The 27,394-nt window shown below is 37.7% G+C and overlaps 1 protein-coding gene across 2 annotated transcripts in view; it reads left to right on the top strand.

The window, feature by feature from the left end:
- TRIP11 (thyroid hormone receptor interactor 11) overlaps positions 1-27,394 on the top strand; it is a 69,582-nt gene that overhangs the window by 29,709 nt on the left and 12,479 nt on the right. For both annotated transcript variants that reach the window (XM_033191550.1, XM_033191551.1), the window contains exons 10-16: positions 1,234-1,446; positions 2,623-5,652; positions 7,752-7,892; positions 8,418-8,611; positions 12,680-12,843; positions 14,259-14,362; positions 18,900-18,999. In XM_033191550.1, the coding sequence (XP_033047441.1) occupies positions 1,234-1,446; positions 2,623-5,652; positions 7,752-7,892; positions 8,418-8,611; positions 12,680-12,843; positions 14,259-14,362; positions 18,900-18,999 (3,946 nt within the window). The remainder of the gene's footprint in view (positions 1-1,233; positions 1,447-2,622; positions 5,653-7,751; positions 7,893-8,417; positions 8,612-12,679; positions 12,844-14,258; positions 14,363-18,899; positions 19,000-27,394) is intronic.

Here is a 27,394-nt window from a genome sequence, read left to right on the forward strand (position 1 = left end):
ATTGGAAGGAAATAAGAATTGTGATACAGATGCTCTAGTATAGCTTTTATCAGATCTCTGTTTTTTCAACTAACTCTCCATAGTGATGTTGAGTTTCTTTTATAAGGTTTATATTAGGCTGTTTATTTGAAGGAATTTGAGATTCTTATTTTTTTTAATTTTATTTTTTAGAGAGAGAGAGAGAGTCTTGCTGTGTTGCCCAGGTTAGAGTACTGTGGCTGATCACGGGCATGATCATAGTGCACTACAGCCTTGAACTCCTTGGCTCAAGTAATCCTTCTGCCTCAGCCACCTAAGTAGCCTCCTGGAACTATAGATAAATGCCATCACGCCTGGTTCAAGACTCTTATTTAAAGTAGATTCCATATGGGTTTGGTGTTTAAAAATCTGTCAGTGAAAGAAGGCTTTAATATATAGTTATTACAAACATTATAACTAGAGATTGAAATAATGTTGAAGCATAGAGAACTGTCCCACTTCTGAGATTTTGGAGAAAGCATTAAATACCAGGTAGTAGACTATAAAATGTCTACTATATTTTATAGTAGACTATAAAATATACTATCTTTAGGAATGTCAGGTGTGACAGAGGGGAACCTAGTCCATGCTCAGGTTAGAAGGTAAAGGAAGGAAGGAGGATTATTTCTTGGGTCAAGAAAAAGTTCCATGTTCTGACAGAAGCAAAAGTAATAAAGGAAACTCCTTTAGTAAGAGAAAAGAAACCTTTTATTTTCTAATTAGAGAGGTTAAACGTTTGGGTGAAGGGCGTTGATTTTTTTATGTTTTTATTTAGTCTGAGGCTGTTGATGACTGGATGTTAGAGAATGGAAGTGAGGAAGGCAGAAAGACTTGGGGACATTTTGAAAAGTATGTATGTACGGTGGGTGGGGCCAGGGGATGGATAAAGGGTAGCCACAGTGGAGCAGGATAGAAGAGGCTCTCAAATGGAAATGTTTTTTGTAAAGAAGAACTTGGCACTGGAGGACAAACTTAGAGTCGTTGCATCTGTCTAGGGTTGTAGAAATGTTTTGCTTGAAGCTACAAGTAAAATTGCACATGAATGAAGGATGTGGTTTGTTGAATTTTACATACAATTACTGAGGTATAGTTCAGTACTGTTTCCAATATAGAGCACTTGAAATAGATTCCCAAGTTTTGCTTCTATGTATGTTTTTAATCTTTTGGTGTCTCCAATTGAAAGTATATGTTGCTTTTTTCCTTTTATCATTTCAGGAAGAACTTCAGACGTCACTTTTAAAATTGAACAATGAATATGAAGTAATTAAAAGTACAGCAACAAGAGACATAAGTTTGGATTCAGAATTACATGACTTAAGACTTAATTTGGAGGCAAAGGAACAAGAACTCAATCAGAGTATTAGTGAAAAGGAAACACTGATAGCTGAGATAGAAGAACTGGACAGACAGAATCAAGAAGCTACAAAGGTAACACTGTATTAAATACAGTGAGGCAGCACATTCTACTAAGTAGACTAAACACTGGATTAACATGCAGAAATGATGGGTTTGATTTAATTAACATTTTAGTTCATAGAGATTGACAGACCTCTTTGGTAAAGTGCTAGATAGTAAATATCGTTGGCCTTGTAGGCCATATAGTCTCAGTCTACTCAACTCTGTTGTGATATCAACAAATGAGTATGACCATTTTTCAGTAAAATTTTATTTACAAAACAGGCAGCATCCCTGAGTTGGCCAATTGCTGTAGTTTGTTGACTCTTACTCTAGTGTAGAGTTAAAAATAAACAACGTGCCTGGCGTGGTGATTCACGCCTGTAATCCTAGCACTTTGGGCGGTGGAGACGGGTGGATCACGAGGTCAGGAGTTCAAGATCAGCCTGGTCAAGATGGTGAAACCCCGTCTCTACTAAAAATACAAAAAATTAGCTGGGCATGGTGGCAGGTGCCTGTAATCCCAGCTACTGAGGAGGCTGAGGCAGACAATTGCTTGAATCCAGGAGGCAGAGACTGCAGTGAGCCGAGATCATGCCACTGCACTCCAGCCTGGGCAATAGAGCGAATCCGTCTCAAAAAAAAAGAAAAATACTATTTACCATCTTTGGTTTTAAATTCGTATCCCTAAAATGCTTTAAAAAATGACAAGATGGGGCCGGGCGTGGTGGCTCATGCCTGTAATTCCAGCACTTTGGGAGTCCTAGGCAGGCAGATCACCTGAGGTCAGGAGTTTGAGACCAGCCTGACCAACATGGAGAAACCCCATTTCTACTAAAAATACAAAATTAGTTGGGTGTAGTGGCGCATGCCTGTAATCCCAGCTACTCGGGAGGTTGAGGCAGGAGAATTGCTTGAACCTGGGAGGCGGAGGTTCCAGTGAGCCAAGATCATGCAATTGCACTCCAGCCTGGGCAACAAGAGCGAAACTCCGTCTCAAAAAAAAAAAAAAAAAAGGCAAGATGGATTTGCTGTAAAATAGTAATAAGTAATTTTGCAGTGGGTGTTTTGATAGAAAAACAATGTTTTGAAGAAGGATTGGAAATAGCTGAGGATTATTCTTCTATTATGTATGAGATTTTATAAAATTTTCTTTAAGTAGTAAAATGAGAACATGTTGTAAAGTCACCATGCAAATTTTTCTTTCAGCACATGATTTTGATAAAAGATCAGCTATCCAAGCAACAAAATGAAGTAGATAGCATCATCAGTAAACTGAAACAAGATCTAAATGATGAAAAAAAGAGAGTTCATCAACTTGAAGATGATAAAATGGACATTACTAAAGAGTTAGATGTACAGAAAGAAAAGCTACTTCAAAGTGAAGTAGCCCTAAATGATTTACATTTAACCAAGCAGAAACTTGAGGACAAAGCAGAAAATTTAGTAGATCAGCTAAATAAATCACAAGAAAGTAATGTAAGCATCCAGAAGGAGAATTTAGAACTTAAGGAACGTATTAGACAAAATGAGGAGGAGCTTTATAGAATAAGGAATGAGTTAACTCAGTCTCTAGGTCAAGACTCTAATAGTAATTTTAAGGATACCTTACTTAAAGAAAGAGAAGCTGAAGTTAGAAACTTAAAGCAAAATCTTTCAGAATTAGAACAGCTCAATGAAAATTTAAAGAAAGTTGCTTTTGATGTCAAAATGGAGAATGAAAAGTTAGTTTTAGCATGTGAAGATGTGAGGCATCAGTTAGAAGAATCTCTTGCTAGTAACAATCAGCTTTCTCTGGAAAAAAACACTATTGTGGAGACTCTAAAAATGGAAAAAGGAGAGATAGAAGCAGAATTGTGTCAGGCTAAAAAGAGGCTATTGGAAGAAGCAAACAAGTATGAGAAAACCATTGCAGAACTGTCAAATGCACGTAATTTGAATACCTCTCCCTTACCGCTGGAACATGAGCATTTAATTAAATTCAATCAAAAGAAAGACATGGAAATAGCAGAACTCAAAAAGAATATTGAACAGATGGATACTGACCATAAAGAAACTAAGGACATTTTGTCATCTAGTTTAGAAGAGCAGAGGCAGTTGGCACAACTTATAAAGGAGAAAGAAATTTTTATTGAAAAGCTTCAAGAAAGAAGTTCAAAGCTGCAGGAGGAATTGGATAAATATTCTCAGGCCTTAAGAAAAAATGAAATTTTAAGACAGACCATAGAGGAAAAGGACCGAAGTCTTGGATCCATGAAAGAAGAAAATAATCATCTGCAAGAAGAATTGGAACGACTCAGGGAACAGCAGAGTCGAACCGCACCTGTGACTGACCCTAAAACCCTTGATAGTGTTGCTGAACTAGCATCTGAGGTGTCTCAACTGAACATGATCAAGGATCATCTTGAAGAGGAAATTAAACATCATCAAAAGATAATTGAAGATCAAAACCAGAGTAAGATGCAACTACTTCAGTCTTTACAAGAGCAAAAGAAGGAAATGGATGAGTTTAGATACCAGCATGAGCAAATGAACGCCACACACACACAGCTCTTTTTAGAGAAAGATGAGGAAATTAAGAGTTTGCAAAAAACAATCGAACAAATCAAAACCCAGTTGCATGAAGAAAGACAGGACATTCAAACAGATAACTCTGATATTTTTCAAGAAACAAAAGTTCAGAGCCTTAATATAGAAAATGGAAGTGAAAAGCATGATTTATCTAAAGCTGAAACGGAAAGATTAGTGAAAGGAATAAAGGAGCGAGAACTGGAGATTAAACTTCTAAATGAAAAGAATATATCTTTAACTAAACAGATTGATCAGTTATCCAAAGATGAAGTTGGTAAACTAACTCAGATTATTCAGCAGAAAGACTTGGAGATACAAGCTCTTCATGCTAGAATTTCTTCAACTTCCTATACTCAAGATGTTGTTTACCTTCAACAGCAACTGCAGGCTTATGCTATGGAAAGAGAAAAGGTATTCGCTGTTTTGAATGAGAAGACTAGGGAAAATAGCCATTTAAAAACAGAATATCACAAAATGATGGATATCGTTGCTGCCAAGGAAGCAGCTCTCATCAAACTGCAAGATGAAAATAAAAAATTGTCTACTAGATTTGAAAGTAGTGGCCAAGATATGTTTAGAGAAACTATTCAGAATTTGTCACGTATCATTCGAGAAAAAGACATCGAAATAGATGCTCTAAGTCAGAAATGTCAGACTTTATTGGCAGTTTTACAAACATCCAGCACTGGTAATGAGGCTGGAGGTGTTAATAGTAATCAATTTGAGGAGCTTCTACAGGAACGTGACAAGTTAAAACAGCAAGTAAAGAAAATGGAAGAGTGGAAGCAGCAGGTGATGACCACGGTACAAAATATGCAACACGAGTCAGCCCAGCTTCAGGAAGAGCTTCACCAACTTCAGGCACAGGTTTTGGTTGACAGTGATAATAATTCTAAATTACAAGTGGACTATACTGGCCTGATCCAAAGTTATGAGCAGAATGAAACCAAACTCAAAAATTTTGGGCAGGAATTAGCACAAGTTCAGCACAGCATTGGGCAGCTTTGCAGTACCAAGGATCTTCTTTTAGGAAAACTTGATATTATTTCACCCCAGCTGTCTTCTGCATCATTGCTTACTCCCCAATCTGCAGAGTCTCTTAGAGCAAGTAAGTCTGATGTATTGAGTGAATCTTCTGAATTGCTTCAGCAAGAGGTAGAAGAGCTAAGAAAATCACTACAGGAAAAAGATGCAACAATTAGAACTCTCCAGGAAAATAATCACAGATTATCTGATTCGATTGCTGCCACCTCAGAGCTAGAAAGAAAAGAACACGAACAAACCGATTCAGAAATCAAGCAGCTAAAGGAGAAACAAGATGTTTTGCAAAAGTTACTTAAGGAAAAAGACCTCCTAATCAAAGCCAAAAGTGATCAACTACTTTCTTCCAATGAAAATTTCACTAACAAAGTAAATGAAAACGAACTTTTGAGGCAGGCAGTAACAAACCTAAAGGAGAGAATATTAATTCTAGAGATGGACATTGGCAAACTAAAAGGAGAAAATGAAAAAATAGTGGAAACATCCAAGGGAAAGGAAACAGAATATCAAGCGTTACAAGAGACTAACATGAAGTTTTCTATGATGCTGCGAGAAAAAGAGTTTGAGTGCCACTCAATGAAGGAGAAGGCTCTTGCTTTTGAACAGCTATTGAAAGAGAAAGAACAGGTATGTTCTGGATGGAGTATTGTAGAAGTAAGTTGGGGGTGGAGGAGACTTTTTTTTAATGTTATTTCATTTATATTGTCTTTGAAGAGGACTGTGCATTTGTTCATTTAGAAATATTTATTTCAAGGTGTGATTTATTCTAAATAAATTTTCCTCAGAGACATCTGGAAGTTCTCCCTCAAATTGTTAGATACTTCCAAATACTTTTGGTAGTACATTAATTTTTTACAGATTACTAAGTACTACTTAATATTTTTCTTTAGAAAACAAGTGTGTCGAGAGAATTTTGAAGTCACTTCAATTTAATCAAATTTTAGGTATATTTCAGTAGCTGTTAACATTTTAGAGATTCTTATATATAAGGAAAGCACTGTGAAACACACATACATCTTTAACCATCTGCAGTAAAAAATACATTTTACATCGTGACACAGTAAGAGTGTGTGTGTGTGTGTAACTGAAAAGTTTCAGGAACCAGAAATTGCTCTTAGTACGTTTGATACCTGTTTGAAAAAGAATGTGCTGGCTGGGCGTGGTGGCTTATGCCTGAAATCACAGCAGTTTGGGAGGCCAAGGTGGGTGGATCACCTGAGGTCAGGAGTTTGAGACCAGCCTGACCAACATAGTGAAACCCCGTCTCTACTAAAAAAAGTACAAAAAATGAGCCGGGCATGGTGGTGGGCAATCCCGGCTACTCGGGAGGCTGAGGCAGGAGAATCACTTGAACCCGGGAGGCAGAAGTTGCAGTGAGCTGAGATCACGCCATTACACTCCAGCCTGGGTGACAGAACAAGACTCTGTCTCAACAAAAAAGAAAAAGAGAGAAAAAAAAAGAATGTGCTATTCAGGTAGCACATTCGGTTAGAAATTTTTAAAAAATAATAAGAAAATGTGCTGAATGACTCATTAAATTGATTTTTATGAATTGATTAGTCACAACCTGGAATTTGAAAAGTATTAGCCATGGGTAATACTTTTCTCATAATAGGCTCAGTAAATATTCTAATCCCAGTTCTGTCACTGATGTGACTTTGGGTATATTTTGACCTTATTGGTTTATTCAGCCATATATAACAGGAGGTCATAGCAGTTATATGGATAGTGCCAGTAGCTTTTGATAATATTTAAATTTTTATATGCAGTTCATTTTAGTAAGAATTATTCAGGATTTCCTGTTACACTATATACTATACTATATATAACTTTTGATAATATTTAAATTTTTATATCCAATTCATTTTAGAAAGAATTATTGGGGATTTCCTGTTACACTATATACTATACTGTACTATATGATGGTGCTGTGTAGGGCTTGTTCGTTAGTGTATAGGGTGCTGTGTAGGGCGTGTTTGGTGGTGTATAGAGTGCTGTGTAGGGCGTGTTTGGTGGTGTATAGGGTGCTGTGTAGGGCGTGTTCGGTGGTGTATAGGGTGCTGTGTAGGGCGTGTTCGGTGGTGTATAGGGTGCTGTGTAGGGCGTGTTCGTTGGTGTATAGGGTGCTGTGTAGGGCGTGTTCGTTAGTGTATAGGGTGCTGTGTAGGGCGTATTTGGTGGTGTATAGGGTGCTGTGTAGGGCTTGTTCGTTAGTGTATAGGGTGCTGTGTAGGGCGTGTTCGGTGGCGTATAGGGTGCTGTGTAGGGCGTGTTCGTGGTGTATAGGGTGCTGTGTAGGGCGTGTTTGGTGGTGTATAGGGTGCTGTGTAGGGCGTGTTTGGTGGTGTATAGGGTGCTGTGTAGGGCGTGTTCAGTGGTGTATAGGGTGCTGTGTAGGGCGTATTTGGTGGTGTATAGGGTGCTGTGTAGGGCGTGTTTGGTGGTGTATAGGGTGCTGTGTAGGGCTTGTTTGGTAGTGCCTTTTTGCTGTGATTTCTATCCTTTTAGTGGCAGAAATTTTGAAAAGAGATGATAGGCAAAACAAAATATTCAACTAGCACTTCTTGAACACTACATGCTGCCCGGCATAAGCTACAAAGTGATTTAACTTCATTTGCCAGTTCCCGATTTAAAAATTAAATGATTTAATAATTTAATGAAGAAAATATCTCTTTTAAAATATGTGTGTGTGTGTTTTTAAAGCTAAAATTTTTTCTTTCCAAAAGGGCAAGACTGGAGAGTTAAATCAGCTTTTAAACGCAGTTAAATCAATGCAGGAGAAGACAGTTGTGTTTCAACAGGAGAGAGACCAAGTCATGTTGGCCCTGAAACAAAAACAAATGGAAAATACTGCCCTACAGAATGAGGTATACTTTCACTTTAAAGGAATTATGAATCAACAAGTTTAATAACTATTAAGAGAACTGGAAAGATGACCAATGAAAATGAATTTCTCTCTTAAGTGATTTTTCTTAGTCTTCCTCTGCTGTGCAATAGTAAAATTTTAATCTCCCATGGTGCATTTTATTTCAGTCTTCAAAAGTGAAAACCATGGCATGTCTCAGATATAAGAAAAATTGCCCACCCATATAGTATGAAAAAAATGAGATTTGCTGAAAAAGTGGCCTGTCACAAAGAGTACTTTATACAGAATGAATTTTATAATTCCATTTTCCATTATAGCCACAGGAAATTAACTTTTGCGAAGTAAAGCTTCCAGATGCATATTCAAGATGATTTCAAGGTATTTTTTTCCTAGCATAAATACATTTTGCAGTATGAGAAATTGGTATATAATTAATACACTTCAATAATGGGAAAAAGATTTGATGACAATGGTTTGTAGTGGGGTAAGGGAGCATTTTGTAGAAGAAAAATAATGTTCTCTACAGGTTCAACGTTTACGTGACAAAGAATTTCGGTCAAACCAGGAGCTAGAGAGATTGCGTAATCATCTTTTAGAATCAGAAGATTCTTATACCCGTGAAGCTTTGGCTGCAGAAGATAGAGAGGCTAAACTAAGAAAGAAAGTCACAGTATTGGAGGAAAAGCTAGTTTCATCCTCTAATGCAATGGAAAATGCAAGGTAATTTTTTCATTTTTTTGCATTAACTTTAACTGAACACTTCTTAAATATCAGACTCAGTAAGTATTTTTTGTATGTTAGCTCATCCTTGCAAAATTCAGTATCTGTATTTTATGGATGAAGAAACTGAAGGTAAAGAGATTTAATAACCTGCCCAAGGTAGGCACAAACAGTGTGTGGGGGTTTCACACTTGAGGCTGTGACTCTTAAGCAGATCTGGCATTCAAACTCTGTGTGTCTTGTCCATCACCCTAGATCATTGCCTCTTACCATACCATTTTAGGAGTACAGTTTGAAATTCTGACTGATTTTAATTGGCTCTGTCCAACTCCCAAATAACTATGTGGTTTTATTTTTCATCAAATGATTTGAAGTTGAATAGGGTGTGGATATTAGAAGGAAGAGAGTAAAGGAAGTAGAAAAGTAGAGACCAAGGTCAGCATGAAGAATTAACTGGGTTTATTAGCACTCTTGCGTGACCCGGTCCCTGTTTATATACTTTAGATTTTTATTTCTCTCAATAAAATTTTTTTCCTGTTTTTTTTTTAGTTATAGAAAGGTTATATTTTTCATGTTTAGGAAAATCACACAAATCACACAGAGCCCTACATGCCCAGACATAATCTTCTTGTGTGCCTTTTTATACTTACTTTCTTTCTTTTTTTTTTTTTTTTTTTGGAGATGGAGTCTCGCTCTGTCGCCCAGGCTGGAGTGCAGTGGTAGGATCTCAGCTCACTGCAAGCTCCGCCTCCCGGGTTCACGCCATTCTCCTGCCTCAGCCTCCCGAGTAGCTGGGACTACAGGCGCCCGCCACCTCGCCCGGCTAGCTTTTTGTATTTTTTGGTAGAGACGGGGTTTCACCGTGTTAGCCAGGATGGTCTCCATCTCCTGACCTCGTGATCCGCCCATCTCGGCCTCCCAAAGTGCTGGGATTACAGGCTTGAGCCACCGCGCCCGGCCGCCTTTTTATACTTTCATGTCTGTGTGTATATATTATAAACCCTTTTTAAAGCAAAACTGAGATTATAATACACGGTTTTGTAACCTGTTTCTATCAATAATATGAATGTCAGTACATGTTAAGCCATGTGTGTTTGCAATATTTTATGGCTACATAATATGCCATTATTTGGATTTGCCATGATTAACCCAGTCATTTATTATGTTACAACTTTTCAAAATCACTGAGTGTTGTCATATCCCAAGCCATGAATTTTTTGTTGATGACAGATTATATCCTTAGTGTTAAGTTTTGAGAAACGGCACTTCTAGATCAAGAAGCATTTTAAAACTTCTGAGATTATACTGCCAAATTATTTTACAAAAAATTGTGTCCATTTGTATTCCTCCTATTAGTTGTATATGCATATATTTATCTTTTTGCTATTTATGACCCAAAGGGAGATAAAATGAGATAATAGTTTCTATCTGTCTGCAAAGAGATTATAGGCCAGTAGAGTCAATATTCCTGAGAATTATCCCCTACCCCACCTTTGCAGAGTGTATTATTATACCTTCAGACTCAGCTGGAAAACTTGTTTAAAACGGGGATTAAAACAGTGAGTGATCATTTGGCTGTATGTTTCACTTTGGCAGAAACGCTGTAACATTCTATATTCTCACTCTTTTTTTGCACTTTTCAAGCCCTTATTTTCTCTTAATTAAAATAGTTTCTATTCTCTGCACTTTTCGTTTATTTTTCATAATAACTTCCAGAATAACCTTCCTTTTATTAGAGCTGTGATCTTGTTGCTCCTTTTTTCAAAAACTGATCTTGACTCAAGGATGGTCCCAGGATCCTACCACCTTAGCCTTTTTTCACATTGTCAGCTACATGCAGCCAAACTGTGTTACTCACTTTCTCAGATAGAGCCACTGTTTTCCGATTTCTTTTTCTTCTGCTTTTTCTTTTCATATGCCTTCTTCTGCCTGAAGAGTGAACCTGATCCCCAGCAAGTTGTTCTGTGAATCTTGCCTATTCTTCAATTCCATTTCTTCCTAAAAGGTGCTTTATTTAGCACCCCACTTGTCATGTCCAAAAACAAACCTTCCGGGTGTGATGTTTTTCCTTTAAACTTGCATAATACTTAGTTTGAGTCTTGTAGTTTGAGGGCACTTATATTTTAATTTAGGGTACAGGTATTTGTTGACATATCCTATACTGTTTCCCACTCAATGAAATGTAAAGTCACTGGGAGGTAGGAATGGGCCCATTCATTTTCTACCTATCGCATAGCATATATTACACAGAGTTTAATAGCTATTCAGTAAATACTTGTTGTATGAGTAACTCAGATGTACAAACCAGATTACGGTGGTGTGAGCCCTTACTTAACAGTAGTAACACCTGGTATTTATTAACTTTTAGAGTGCCATCATAACTCATCCCCCTTTCATTCCTACAGTCACCCTTTGAGTGACTGCTAACCAGCAAAGTTGAATAAGGTCCAGAGATATTTGGGAGCTGAGTTTAGACCTTCTGATGACCAACTTACACTCTTTCCACAAGAGGGTGCTAATGGGTAAAGTCTCTTCAAAATGAGTTGATCCTAATGAGCTTTAATGGGCTGCTCTTGAATAAAAATTTAAACAGAAATTAAGACCCCTGGGAGACTATTGCAGTATTTTGAATGTAATCATTATACATTCAGGAAGTACACCAGTGACATAAGTCCAGATAGGTGCTATATCTGTATCTACTTCTTAGGAATCTCTGGAGTCAGAGATAGAGGTTATTGTGTTTAATATAGGCAGAAAGAAAGATGATAATAAAAGATAACTGATATTCAGAGCATTTCATCAGTGGGATAGCCTTTGGAAAGTTGTGAGTTCACCGTGAATGCAAAGGGGTCAAAGGCAAGGGAGTGTCATAGAATCCATTTTGTATTAAATTGGGAGCTGGACAAAATGACTTCCAGGGTTCCTTACAAAACATTTCATGAGTTTTAGAGTTTTAGCCTGGAAGTACAAATTTATTTTTCATAATATATCTTCAAATATATTTAGCAGGCTATTCATTTGCACATTTTTCTTTTATTTGTATTTTTAGAGACAGGATCTCACTCTGTCACCCAGGCTAGAGTACAGTGGTGTGATCATAGCTCAGTGCAGCCTCAAACTCCTGGGCTCAAGCAGTCCTTTTGCCTTGGCCTCCCAAAGGGCTGGGATTACACGTGAGAGCCACCTCAACTGGCCTACATTTTTATTTTGCTGACTTTTCTTATTTAACTTAATTCTTAGTCTTTAAAAGGACTGCCATTTGTTCAAAGTCACTTTCACAGGAAGGGTGATTGAATTTACAAAAGCAGGGCAACAAGTACCAGAAGAACTCTTCAAGTTTCTTTGAAATTTAACTTGAATTTAATGCAGTAAAGTGTAGAGAAGATCACATTAGCAGAGATAGATAGTAGGATAGTAGTTTTTAAGGGAAAGGGGAGTTACTATTTAATGGGTATGGAGTTTCAGTTTGAGACAGTCAGAAAAGTTCTGGAGATGGATGGTGGTGGTGGTTGTACAACAGTATGAGAGTACTTAATGCCACTGTACTGTACACTTAAAACTGGTTAAAATGGTAAATTTTCTGTATATTTTACCATAATAAAAAATGTAGGGAGGATGTTTCATCTTATTAAAGTATCTAAATACTTTGAAATCTAACTTGATTTTAAAGGAATAAGAGGCCGGGCACGGTGGCTCACGCCTGTAATCCCAACACTTTGGGAGGCCAAGGTGGGTAGATCACCTGAGGTCAGGAGTTTGAGACCAGCCTGGCCAACATGGTGAAACCCCATCTCTACTAAAAATACAAAATTTAGCGGGGCATGGTGGTGGGCACCTGTAACCCCAGCTGCTCAGGAGGCTGAGGCAGGAGAATCACTAGAACATGAAAGGCGGAGGTTGCGGTGAGCTGTGATTGCGCTACTGCACTCCAGCCTGGGTGACAGAGCGAGGCACTGTCTCAAAAAAATGAAATAAAATAAAGCAATAAGATGTAGGGAAGGTGGCTTCTTCTTCTTAAAGTATCTAAATAGATAGAAGTAGTTTGACTTTTATTCTTTTTGTTTGAAGCCATCAAGCCAGTGTGCAGGTAGAGTCATTGCAAGAACAATTGAATGTAGTCTCCAAGCAAAGGGATGAAACTGCGCTGCAGCTTTCTGTCTCTCAGGAACAAGTAAAGCAGTATGCTCTGTCACTGGCCAACCTGCAGATGGTACTAGAGCATTTCCAACAAGGTAAGCTCTACGGTCACTCTTTCAATGAAGAAAAATTGTAGTTACTGGTAATTTTGCCTAATTTGAGACCTGTTTTAGATGAGGCATGGGGAAATCTCTGAAAGGTTACCTACTGGTAGAGGGGAAGGGTGAGTAGCCATCAAAAAGTTAATTTAGACTCCTTTTACAATTAAGACAAGAAAACAAACTTTCTTTAGTAATGATTAAAAATTTGTTTTAGTATCCTATTACCAGTGAGAGGTGAGAGTTGAGGAAATACAAGGAAAGATGATCAAGTAATGAAGAGGAGAATACAAAGAAAGAGAGATACGTACATACAAAGAATAGTTAGGTTTTAAGATAAGGGCTGGAGATTGAACCTACTTCAGATAATCATTAATTACTGTTCTTTGAAATAGTGATTCACATGTTCATAGCAATTCGTCTATGCTTTGAGGTAACTGCATTTTCTAGTCCATATGGAAGGTACGTTTTTGGAGACACAATAATAGTAACCCAAGCAGTTCTACCCTGAGAACCAAATATACCTTTTCACATTCTACCTCCTATCCTTACATTTAGTCACTTTAGATCATTCATCCATCAATTTGTTTATTTGTGCATTCAGTAATTATTGGCAGTAAATTAACTGCTAGTTGGGGGAGGTGATTAGGGAATATGAGAATGAGGAAGTAACAGGGCCTTGTAGTTTTGTGCCTAAGCAAAACTTTAAATTTGTACCTCTGTGTCTCTTCAGGGTTGAAATCTTAAATTTTAGATATAAGAATTTTTGTCGGGCATGGTGGCTCATGCCTGTAATCCCAGCACTTTGGGAGGCCAAAGGCGGGCAGATCACCTGAGGTCAGGAGTTCAAGACCAGCCTCACCAACGTGGTGAAACCCCATCTCTACTAAAAATACACAAATTAGCCAGGCGTGGTGGCAGACGCCTATAATCCCAGCTATTCAGGAGACTGAGGCAGGGAGAATTGCTTGAACCCGGGAGGCGGAGGTTGCAGTAAGTGAGCCAAGATGACACCACTGCACTCCAGCCTGGGTGACAGATCGAGACTCCATCTCAAAAAAAAAAAACAAATTCTTGAGGTCTGCTTTACAATATAATGTATTATTAGAGTGGGTATGTATACAAAGCAGTGTGGAACTGAGACTGTAGAGAAAGCATTACCAAAGAAGAAATACTTGAGTAGAGTTATGAAGGGAGAGAAGAATCTGCAAGATGGACAAGATGGAGAAGTGTTTAGGCAGAAGAAAGTGATCTCATTACTTTAGTACTACTTAACGTCATCACTAAAGCATATATTCTTTTCTGTTTGAGACACTTGAACTGTTTTCATTAGATTATTAAAATTTCAAATGGCTTAACATTCTAGTTTATCACGATTGTAAAATACTAATGTAACTTTCTTTTCTCTTTAGAGGAAAAAGCTATGTATTCTGCTGAACTCGAAAAGCAGAAACAGCTTTTAGCTGAATGGAAGAAAAAGGCAGAAAATCTGGAAGGAAAAGTGATATCATTACAGGTAGGACAAAATAGTTTTCTCTTGTAGGTTTTATTATTCATGAAACAGTTACTTGTAGAGTCTTTGTCTTGGAAATAATCTCCTAAACTGTTCATTTAGTAAATTTTCTACCCTGAATCCGGCCCTCTGCTGCAGCCTGACAGTGAACAGGATACCCAGGATTTCCCTAAGGTGTCATAGTTTAGAATAGACACAGCAAATGGAAGATGATAGGACATTTAAATTTTTTGGCATATATAGGTATTTTAGAGATCTCTGGGGGAAAAAAAAAACACCCAGCTTATTTTAACTTTATAATTTTCTCTTTTTTTTTTTTTTTTTTTTTGAGACGGAGTTTCACTCTTATTACCCAGGCTGGAGTTCAGTGACGTGATCTCAGCCCACTGCAACCTCTGCCTTCTGGATTCAAGCAATTCTCCTGCCTCAGCCTCCCAAGTAGCTGGGATTACAGGCATGCACCACCATACCCAGCTAATTTTGTATTTTTAATAGAGATGGGGGTTTCACCATGTTGGTCATGCTGGTCTTGAACTCCTGACCTCAGGTGATCCGCCCACCACCTCAGCCTCCCAAAGTGCTGGGATTACAGGCGAGAGCCACTGCACCTGGCGTGTAATTTTCTTTTTTCAACAAAATTTACTGAGCACTCTGTTTCACATGGATTAAAACAATATATATAATCCCATTAAATCTTTTTCTTTTATATAATAACATCATCCTTTAAAAGATTTTTCTATTACATGCTACATTTCATACATACAAAAATTATATATAAGGAATAAATAAAAAGGAACCCCTATGAAAAGATAGAACACCAAAATAATGTGCTTTTAGATTTAGGAGAAACCTTTTTTTTTTTTTTTTTGGGAGACGGAGTCTCGCTCTGTCGCCCAGGTTGGAGTGGAGTGGAGTGGAGTGGTGCAATCTCCACTCACTTCAAGCTCCCCCTCCTAGGTTCATGCCATCCTCCTCCCGAGTAGCTGGGACTACAGGCGCCTGCCACCACACCCGTCTAAGTTTTTGTATTTTTAGTAGAGATAGGGTTTTACCACGTTAGCCAGGATGGTCTCGATCTCCTGACCTCGTGATCCACCCGCCTCAGCCTCTCAAAGTGCTGGGATTACAGGCATGAGCCATTGCGCCCGGCTGAGACTTGCTTTTTTAAAAAACTTACCATAGTGTTTATGAGATTCAGTCATATTACTGTGTGTTAGTGTATGTAGATGGTTCGTTATTTTCACTTCTGTATGCATTGCATTAATATATAATTTACACATTTTATTAATAAAGGGTATTTCAGATATCTTCTATACATACAAGAAGTTTTTTTTAGATGTATATCTTGATTGGAATTGCTGAGTTATAGGAAATATACGACAGCTTCAGCTTTATTAGATGATGGTTAATTGTTGTCTGAAGTGGTTGTGCTAATTTACTCCCACTAGTAGTGCACATGAGTTCTTGTTTTATATCCTTGTCAACACTTGACGTTATCAGACTTTGAAAGTTTTTGCCAATCTGATGGTAGGAAGTGTCTTAGTTCATTTTGTACTGATACGATAGAACACCACAGACTGGATTATTTATAATGAACAGCAACTTAGTAGTTCACAGGTTCTGGAAGCTGGGAAATCCAAGATTAAGGTGCCAGCAACTGGTAAACCTCCTTGCTACATCATCCCATGGCAAAGAGAGGGTGAGACGAGAGAGCAAGAGGGGGCCAAACTCCTTCTCTTGTAAGGAACCTACTCCCTTGATTATGAACCCACTTCCACAATAAGGACATTAATCGATTCATGAGAGTGGTGCCCCCATGAACCAAACACCTCCCATCAGGCCCTACCTCCCAATATCGCCATATTGGGAATCAGGCTTCCAGCACATGAACTTGTGGGGATATATTCAAGCCATAGCAGAAGGGCTGTCTTCCTGTGGTTTTAATTTGCACCTCCCTAATTACCAGTGAGGTCAAGCATCTTTTAATATGTTTATTGAGCATTTATACTTACTTTCTTGTCAGCTCATTAACACATTTAAAAAGATGCGTTTTATCCAACATGCTTAGCAGTTTCTAGTGGATCCAGAGTATACAGTCTGTGGAACTGCTAGAATGGAAGTCCAGATCTTCTTCTCTTTTTTCTCAGAGGCAGACCTGAAACTCCTGGGCTCAAACAATCCTCCTGTCTTGGCCTCACAAAGTGTTGGAATTACATGTGTGAGCCTCTATGCCTGTCATTTTTTTCTTATTTTAATTAGAGATGAAATCTTGCTATGTTTCTTGGGCTGGAATGCAGTGGCTCTTCACCAGTGTGATCATAATAGTGCACTACAGCCTTGCATTTCTGGGCTCAAGCAATCCTCCTGCCTCAGCCTCTTGACTAGCTGGGACTATAGGCATGTGTCACAGCACCCAGCCAAATCTCCTTTTAAAACTAGTTTTATTTTTTAAAATTTAAAATGTAATATACATTTAAAAGAACAACAAAATAAATGAGAAGAAACTGAGGGAATTAATAAAAATAAAAGCTGTAATTAATGAAATAAAAACCAAACTATTGGTAGAAAGAATAACAAAATCTAAATGCTGATTTTGGAAAAAGTCTAAGTGTAGATTTAAGCTTTAATAACCTTATAAGTACAAATGCTGTGAGGTTAAAAATCATTTGAAAGTTTAAATTTCCTTCACACTAAATTTAGTTTTGTGGATTTTTGAATAGTAAATATTTTATTTAAAATTTTTAATTTCAGTCACTCTATAAATCAATCAGGGTTCATCCTCTAAAAGCATAATCAGTAGGGTGTGTATGTATATGTATCAAATTTATATATGTGATGTATATGGATACACACATGCAATTCATTACAAGGAATTTGCTATATGATTGTAGGGGCTGGCTAAGCAAGTCTGAAATTTGTTGGGTTGGCAGTCAAGATGGGAAGACCACATCAAAGGCAGGCTGGAACTCAACAGGCATGGGCCAAAGCTGTTGTCCACAGGCAGCCAGGAAAGGAAAGTCACAAGCAGGATGGAACTCCATAGGCACAGGCGGAAGCTGCGGTCCAAAGAAGGAATTTCTTCTCTTTTAGGGGGAAGCCTAAACTCTGGCTTTTAAGAACTTTAAAACTGCTTCAATCGGGCCCACCCAGATTATCCAGAATAATGTGCCTTTCTTAAATTCAATTGATTAAGGGCTTTGATTACATGTGCAGAATACCTTCACAGCAACATCTAGATTATGTTTGATTGAATAACTGGGGACTGTGGCCTATCCAAGATGACACACAGTAAAAAGGCTATCACACTGATCGAAGATGGCAAAACTTGACCTTAAATTTACATGGGAGAATACTTGAGAATAGCCAGGAAAATTATGAGAAATAATGCAGTGAGGAGAGATCTGCCTACTAGATATCATAATAGAGCCATAAATCGATACAATATTGACTAGATTAGTGGATTAAGGAGAATCCAGAAATAGAGCCCAGGATTTATTTGAGAATTTGAAACTAAAACCTAAATTAATTTAATGAGAAAAAGGATAGCTTATCTAATTAACAATGTTAATAAAACCAGCTGTCCATAAGGAAGGAAGGAAAGAAAAAGCAGACCATCATCTTACACCATAAACAAAAGTAAAGTCGAGTTATATTAAAGCAGGGATTCTCAACTGGGAGTGGTGCTGATTATCTGGGGATAGATGGCATTTATTGGGCAAGGAATGTCAAAGTCGCTCCCATTAAGAAACACTGTGTTAAAGATGTAAATATATTACAAAATATCTTGTAATAAAATCTGGAAGACTGCATGTACATTCTAAGGGCAAGGAGGATCCTAACCAAGACTAAAACTTAAGAAGCTGTAAAAGCAAAGTAGAACACGTTTGACTATATAGTATTTAAAATGTTTACCTGACAAAAGACATCATAGAGTCAGTAGAAGAATGGCAGATATGGTAACGATATTTGCATAGCAGAGGTGAAAAAGTTTCATATCTACTATACAAGGTGCTTTTACAGACGGACAGGAGAAATACAACTTAGTAAAATCTTGGGCAATGTATCCTAAGAGGTTTTCACGGAAGGGCAGATCCAGCTTGCTGTGTAAACAAACATGAAAAGTAATGCTCAAATTCGCTAGTAGTGGTCAGGGAAATTAAAGTAACAAAGTCATAATCAAGCATCACTTTATTAGACTTTCAAAAATTAAAAAGAGAAGAACTTTTGTTGCTGTATTTCTGGACTTTCTGTATCTTTGTTTTTTTGTAGTTTATATATATATATATTTTTTTAACTTCTGTCATGTTATCTTTCAGTGGTATCTGCTCTTTTTATGTAGTTCCTCTACATGAGGCAGTTTTGTACTGAGAAGAATGTGGGTGCTGCCTTTGATACTTATTGGTTAGATACATTTGCCCAAGGTCATAGAGGTGCAGCTTCACCAGCCAGAATGTAAAGGTTGACTCTAAGATGTCTCTCAGCCTTCTAATTTGTGAAATAATTTTTGCAAACTTCTTTTTAATAAAGTTTTCTTTCTCAGGAACGTTTGGATGAAGCAAATGCTGCATTGGATTCAGCATCAAGACTTACAGAACAGTTAGATGTAAAAGAAGAACAAATCGAAGAACTTAAAAAACAAAGTAGGTGTTTTTTTTCTTTTCATTTTTCCCCCACTACAATACTGATATTAAGTCAAATTTAGTCTTCTGTGATAAATTGGCACAGTTGACTGAGACCAACTTCATTGATGTGTGACTTCGATTTGTACCTTCCCTGACTGACTTGCTTCAATTTAAGTGTGGTCCTAGTGAAACCAGAGTCATTAAGTTGGCCCTGGCTGTCCAGTTAGTTTTCCTGGATGTTGAGGCAATGCCATTGTGTTGACTGTCACCCTGTTGACCATCAGGGGTCGATTGGATTGATTGGACTTTTTGTGGATATGATTTCTCCCTTATCAGTTCACATGCATCTTACCTAAAGCCATCTGATCTGTTAGGGAAGGCAGAATTATCAAATAAAAGAGTAACTTTCTGTGGAATGAACATCTGGGTATAGCTAGATTTTTATGATTGTAGATGGTGTTCTACCACAGGCACATCATGTATTTTTTGATGTTTATAAAGGGTCTCATATACCCTGTCCTTTCCCTAAGGTATGTCCTATGCTTAGGATTATTAATTGGTTCAGTGATCAGGTGGCTTACAGGGCTTTGTTGAATCCAACAGCTGACAAAGATGGCATATCCTCATTTCATCTCTGATTTAGAGGCAACCAGGAAGTCAGAACTATTCTAGGGCTGCATTTAGTAGGTAATGATTCAAGGTTATTGGAAAGGTGATAATGGAGCCTAGAAATGCATCAACTTTAGATATCTAGGTTAGGCACAATAGTAACAAGGCATGTAATTAATAAATACATACCATCTAACATGAAATTAGAAATAAGCAAAAATAGGAGATGGTACAGCAGAGGAACTGTCAACAATAGAAGCAGTGACTTAGACACTAGGGAGGCAAGCCAGCAGGAACCACTGACGCATGGACACCAAAGGACAAGCCAAAGTAAGCTTGCCTAAATCCAGTAGGAGAAAGGAGAGGGGAGATTTTTAGGAATACAAAGAAAAAAAGACAGATGTGAAGGAATTTTCCTCAAAATGACTTGATTCTGAGGCAAGTTACTGCCCAACCAAAAGTCTTCTACCTTGTAAGACTTGGCCAGGCTGGGATCTCTAAATCTAGTAGAGGGCCTGGAAATGGGCAGCAAGGAAACAATTATATAATGAGTGTCTGTTATGGACATTTGACATAACATTTATGTATTTAGTCTTCTCATCATTTACTTTTTATAAGCATCTCTAAAATAGGTGGTATTACTTCCATTTTATGGATTAAAGAGGCAGGATTTGAACTCCGATCTTTTTACCTATTACCATAATTAATGGTCTTTCCATATTATTGTAGTTCTGTCAGGAAAATGGTTATTTGTAGTCTGACTTGTATTTTGTTCTGTATATCTCCAATTTCCCCTGAAAATATGGTAACATCTTCTGTATTGTGCCCTAATGTTGAAATGGTTACCTTTACCAAGAGCAGTATTTATTTAGAAAACAGTCTAGTTAGCCGGGCGCAGTGGCTCAAGCCTGTAATCCCAGCACTTTGGGAGGCCGAGACGGGTGGATCACGAGGTCAGGAGATCGAGACCATCCTGGCTAACACCGTGAAACCCCGTCTCTACTAAAAAATACAAACTAGCCGGGCAAGGTGGCGGGCGCCTGTAGTCCCAGCTACTCGGGAGGCTGAGGCAGGAGAATGGCGTAAACCCGGGAGGCAGAGCTTGCAGTGAGCTGAGATCCGGCCACTGCACTCCAGCCTGGGCGATAGAGCGAGACTCCATCTCAAAAAAAAAAAAAAAAAGAAAACAGTCTAGTTAGATTGAAGGCCAGTGCAACTACAGCATTATCTGGAAGACATATGGGCAACTGAGAGGAGACACACTGGGAATTGATAATCTTCGGGTTGGGCTAGACTGATGGAGATGAAACAGCAGTGTTGTGAACCAGCTCATTGCTTTGTGACAGCTCAATGCTATATGTTATGCTATTATAATATCTAAGGCCGCATCCTCTTTTAGACACCTACCTGAGTAATTCCCAATAGTTGATGGTAAATTTAAAATTCTGTGATTTATTGTCGTTAATAAATATTATCAGAGTTCTTGAAATACAGATTGAGCATCCCTAATCCAAAGTCTGAAATGCTCCAAAGTCTAAAACTTTTTGAATGCTGACATGATGCTCAAAAGAAATGCTTATTGGAGCACTTTGGATTTTGGATTTTTGGATTAGGGATGCTCAGCTGGTAGTACTATAATGTAGATATTCCAAAGTCTGAAAAATCCAAAAACTGAAACATTTCTGGTTCCAAGCATTTTGGGTAAGGGATACTCAATCTGTATTTAGTACTTGTTCAGACACTCATTTAAGCCCTCACTAGTAGAATATTTTCAAATGTTCTTGATTATAGATGATAAGGCTTAGGTGGCCTAGGTTCCTATTCATATAAAAAATACTAATATTCATTGTAAATGTATATGAACTTTGGACTTATTTTGTGGAATCAGTATTAGCTACAGAGAAAGCTCTGATTATGCTTGTATAACTGGTATTTGAAAGGGCAGGCAGGAGGCCAGTGTTACACAGACAGGAAGGGGTGTAAAGAGACAGTTGGTTCTGTTATGTCTCTAAGTCATTCTTGCCATTTACAGCTCTTCTTAACAATCTGTTTTCTTGTATTACCTAAGTGCTTTAATATCACTTTTATATCTCTAAATACAAATGCAATTTTATTTTCTCAAAGCTGCACTCTTTATTCGATAATATAAACAAAACTTTTATTGGCTCACTTGTTTCAAAAGAATCACTGTATATTTTCTCTCCTAGATCATTAAGTACTTTAAATGTTGATTGATGTTGTAATACTGTACTTTATTTTTAACACAAAACTTGGCCAGACAGCAAAAGTATTTGCCAGGAGAAACAATTTTGAAAAAGACAGATTGCCTTTTGTTGGAAGAAAGTACATGGAGACTTGAATTGTAAAGACGAAGTATTGTTTTACTTCTAAGCATCTGTAGACTAATGATTAGTTGATACACAGTTTCAGCATTTAAACAATATTAAGAATAGGAAGCTCACTTTTAAAAGTATTTTATTCAAAATGGTTGATTATGTCATTGCTACCAGAGATGAGATGATTCAGTCTGGTCAAACACATGAAGAAGAGAGCTGTTGCAAATAACACCAATATTGAAACAGTAGACTGTTGGTAATTTCAGTCATTTCTTAAGAGTGTGTATGTGCATCTGTGGTTATGAATTAAGAGTATTTTTGGGCCTTGTGTGAAAAGTATGAAGACAGATGCTTATCAGGCACTAAGTATTTAATGAGAACCAACTGCTTGGCTTCCCATTAGGTGCTGTACGAGATACTAGATAGTATCCCTTTTCCAAGGAGTTTAGCTAAGGAAATGATACATAGTGTAGATACCCCGCAGGTTAGTAATTGAAGACAGTGGTGCACAACAGTGATCATAAGACAGGGCATATTTAGTTCCTCCAGAATCCCATTAAGGGTCAGGCAGCATTCCATGGAGAAAAGGAACTTGAGTAGAGACATAAACCAGTAGTAGGGAACTGTTTAAATCTTTCTCCCTGTCTCCCTCCCCCTCTATCCCTCTTCCCGGGAAAGTAACAAAGAAAATAAATCCCATGATCCTAAGAGTACTGTAGTTTAGTAGATAGTGTTGGCTGGTAAAAGAATTACTGCTATCCTTCCTTTTAAAAATTATTCTTTCAGCGTTTTACCTGAAAGTGTTCTTCAATACAGTTCCAAAGACTTCACATGCCATCCCATATCCAAACTCAATACAGTGGCCTGTGAAGCACATATGACAGTGGTTTTCATTAACTGCTCTGAGCTGATCAGAGTTCAGAATTTCCATGGAATTGTTATTGATGAGAAAATATACACCTGTGACTGAACCATTAAAATGTGTTATCTTGCTATATTTTTGGCCAAATTTGACATTTTCCTTTCCTTCTTGTTCTCTACCATCATCCTTGACATAAATTCCTGCTTAAATGGAAATGATTTGGCCGGGCATGGTGGCTCACACCTGTAATCCCAGCACTTTGGGAGGCTGAGGTGGGTGGATCACCTGAGATCAGGAGTTTGAGACCAGCCTGGCCAACATGGTGAAACCCCGTCTCTACTAAAAATACAAAAATTAGCCAGGCATGGTGGCTCATGCCTGTAGTCCCAGCTTCTTGGGAGGCTGAGCCACAAGAATTGCCTGAACCTGGGAGGTGGAGGTTGCAGTGAGTCGAGATCACGCCACTGCACTGCAGCCTGGGCAACAGAGTGAAACTCGGTCTCAAAAAAAAGAAAAAGAAAAAGAAAATGATTGGATAAATTGAAATAGAAAGCACAAGATATTGTTATTTTGATAACTATGATTCAGAAAGGTGGTGAATTTTATGTTGTGCAAAGAAAAGTGAGTTTTCATAAGCAATGCAAATTTAGTTCTAACATCAGGAAGATCTTTTGGTCTGTCTGCTCATTTATACCTGTATCTGAAAGGGCAGCATAACTGATTTTTTTTTAAGAAGGTTGAATGACTACTTTTAAAAGTCTCCTGTGAGTTGAGGATGGAAAATTTCCTTAGACCGGTTTTTACAAGAAAATCTAGAAGAATGTATAAAATGAGTCCCAGTAAAACTTACTGTAATATGAAGCATGAAGACATGTTTTAAAACTACAGATATAAAGGAAGCTTAAAATGTTTTCCATGGAACTACCTTTACGGTGCTGGATGGTAAAGCTTTTATTTTAAATAAAGACATTCCGTTTTCCAGGACATGATTTATACAAGAAAACATATAATGTCCTGTTGAACATAGGCCAAATACATTCCCAGACGCTTTGTTACCCAAACCTTTTGAGGGATTTCTTTATAGATGTTTTTGGCAGAAGTGGTGATTTTAGAGGAAACATATAAGAAGTACCAGATGCAGTTTTCTGAATTGCCATAAATGGTTAAAAAATTATTTTGATGATATAAACATCTGGGTATACTAGACAATGCCAAATTATGAGTTAAGAAAAAAGTGTATGTCAATTAGGTAAATAATTAAACCTTTTTCAACTGAACTGTATTTTAGAAATTACAGTTAAAAAAAATTCCTCTAAGTTTAAAGGGAAAAGTAAATGATATAGCAATAAGAATGTTTTGAGTTAATGTGTTTTGTGTCCTTGCCCTTATTTATGTATGGATGGGTACATAATTCAGAACATAACTTACTCTTTTTGTCCAGTGTTCTGTTCTTTGCAGATATTCTCTTTTCCCAGAGAAAATCATTATTTGACTTATTTCTCAAATATTCATTGTTTATTTGCTGTGTGCTAAGCACTGCAATAGGCACTAAAGATACAAAGACAGGAGACAGGGGTCCTGCCTTCAGGAGGTTTACAGTCAGGCAGGAAGGGAAGATGACATGTGTCAAATACATGCAGCAAATGATTTAGAAAGGAAAGAGCTATCCTTTGTACTTGGTGTTGGTAGCATGGAAGGGTAGAAAAGGCTAGTGAAGGGCTCACTTGAACTTACTTGAATGATGAATAGGTATAGCTAAGAAGACAGAGAACTGGGGAAAACTGTTCTAGACAGAGGGAGGAATTCATGTGAAACTGTTTGGCATAATCTGGAAACTGGCTGAAGATACAGTTGACTAGTAATGACCAAGGGTGCTGGGTATGTGTGCACATGCATGTGTTGGAGTGGAGTGCTGAGAAGGTGGAGGTGGAAGTGGGTTGCCGTGTGGAAATAAGAATCTCTTAGTATGGATCACAAGCACAAATTGTAAACTGAGGCTATGATGATAATATAAAAGAGCACATGAAACTAGGTAGAGACTAATCAATTAAAGAGTGTTTCTTATGGAGGCAGCAGATTCTCAGCTCCACCCAGCTGCTGTCATGCAAGAATGTGGGCCCGGTGTTGCCATGTCTTCAGATCTTTGAAGAGACATTGGAAATCTGCATTTTTTTTGGTGAAATATCCCATTAAAAAAAAGTTAATTTCAACTTGTGGATTCAGGGGTATCTGTACAGGTTTGTTACATGGATATACTGCTTGACACTGAGGTTTGGGGTACAAATGAGCTCGTCACTTAGGTAGTGAGCATAGTACCTGTTAGGTTGTTTTTCAGCCCTTCTCTGCCTCTCCCTCTTCCCCCTCTGGTATCTCCAATATCTGCTGTTCCCATTTTTGTGTCCATACGTACCCAATGTGTGGCTCCCGCCTATAAGTAAGAAAGTGTGTAACACTTTTAAAATTAAATATATATTCTGTCTCACATGACAGAGGGGTAAAAATTAAATATATAACCACTCATAATATTTACTCTTTTTAAAAAAATTAGTTCTGTTTCAATATGGAGAAATATAGTACAGATTATCTGAATTCATAATAAAGGGTTGAGGGAAGAGAATGGTGAGGAAAAATAAATTCGATTCGGTTACATTAGAAATATTTATGTAAAATCAAGTGTACATAGTAATTCCGATGAATAATCCAAATTTGGTCTATATCTAATCCAGTAGACCTCAACCAATCACAGATTCTGATCTAGTGGAATTCAGATGAAGTTATACTGTATGAATAAAATTATTTTCCTAGGAGTTCATTGCTAAGAAGTAGAAGTTTATTTTTATTTTTAAGAGGCAAGGTCTTATTTTTTTTTTTTGTAGAGACAGAGACAGGGTCTCTCAATATTGCTCAGGCTGGTCTTGAACTCCTGGCCTCAAATGATCCTTCTGCCTTGACTTCCAAAAGTGCTAGGATTACAGGCGTGAGCAACTGGGCCTGGCCTAGAATTTTAAAAGATACTTTTCACTCAGCAATGAACAATTATGATTATGGGACAACAAAACATTTACCATATACTCTAGAACTTCAAATTCTGGGTCGGATACAGTTGAAAATAATTGAGTTAAAAGACAAAGCAGGGCTGGGCACATGCCCATGCCCGTAATCCCAGCACTTTGGGAGGCCGAGGCAGATGGATCACTTGAGGTCAGGAGTTGGAGACCAACTTGGCCAACATGGTGAAATCCTGTCTCTACTAAAAATATAAAAAAATTAGCCAGGTATGGTGGCGCATGCCTGTGATCCCAGCTACTCAGCAGGCTGAGGCACAAGAATCGCTTGAACCTGGGAGGCAGAGGTTGCAGTGAGCAGAGGGTGTGCCACTGCACTACAGCCTGGGTGACAGAGCGAGACGCTGTCTAAAAAAAAAAGAAAAGAAAAGAAGAGAAAGATAAAGCAGATGCTTATAAAACTTAACCTCAAATTGCAAATAGTATGGTATCTTTTAAAAATATATTATTTGGGCCGGGTACAGTGGCTCACACCTGTACTTCCAGCACTTTGGGAGGCTGAGGTGGGTGGGTCACTTGAGGTCAGGAGTTCAAGACCAACCTGGCCAACATGGAGAAACCCCATGTCTACTAAAAATACAAAAATTAGCGTGGTGGCAGGCATCTGTAATCCCAGCTACTCGGGAGACTGAGGCAGGAGAATTGCTTGAACCTGACAAATGGAGGTTGCGCTGAGCTGGGGCACCACTGTACTTCAGCCTGGGCAACAGAGTAAGACTCTGTCTTAAAAATATATATATATATATATATAATTTTATATGTTAAAAGTGATCTTGTGTAACTTGAAATTCTGTAATAAAAAAGATCTGATTTCTAGCTTTTGCTTTGATTATATTTAATTAAATGAAGAGGTTAAATTTCCTTATTAGGTTTAATATTGTATCATATTTAAATTTATTTTTAAGGTATCCAGATGCAGATAAGACACCAGATGCAATTTATTTATTTACATATATATATATTTGTGAAATCATCTTTCTAACATTTATTTCTTCCTTCTATTGACTCCTTGGCCTCAAAGATGACAAACATGCAAAATGGAGGGGGTAAAACCTCACGAAATATTGACATGAAACAGTAGTATATGTGATACTGATTCAGGCTAGATTGAAATATGAACTTTTTAGTTATTTTAAGAAATTGGATGATAAGTACTAATGCTTTTTATAACACTTGACTATTTAGAAAAGTCACATTTGATCATTCAGTTGATTCCCTCAAATCCTTTGAGATAAGCATGTTCATTTTACAAAACAGGCAACAAAGTCTGGCCCTGGTGATAGGTCCATGGTTCATGTCCACTTCTGACTCTCAAGTTCTGTGTTCCATTTTTTTCTTAGTCAGGTGACTGTTCAGTAAATCTAACTTGGATCTTGCGAACAGGAGCTTAGTCGTGAAATATCCAAATGACTTTGTAAGCAGTATGATTCATTTTAAGATGTGGTATGATTCATTTTAAGATGTTCTCTGAAGGCAGCATTGTAGTGTACTGTCATTAATTACAAATGAAATGTAAAATTATGATGTGCTGATTTGTTGCA

The sequence above is a fragment of the Trachypithecus francoisi genome, unplaced genomic scaffold (assembly GCF_009764315.1).
Source record: "Trachypithecus francoisi isolate TF-2019V2 unplaced genomic scaffold, Tfra_2.0 Lachesis_group3, whole genome shotgun sequence".
In the NCBI taxonomy this organism is placed as follows: Eukaryota; Metazoa; Chordata; class Mammalia; order Primates; family Cercopithecidae; genus Trachypithecus; species Trachypithecus francoisi.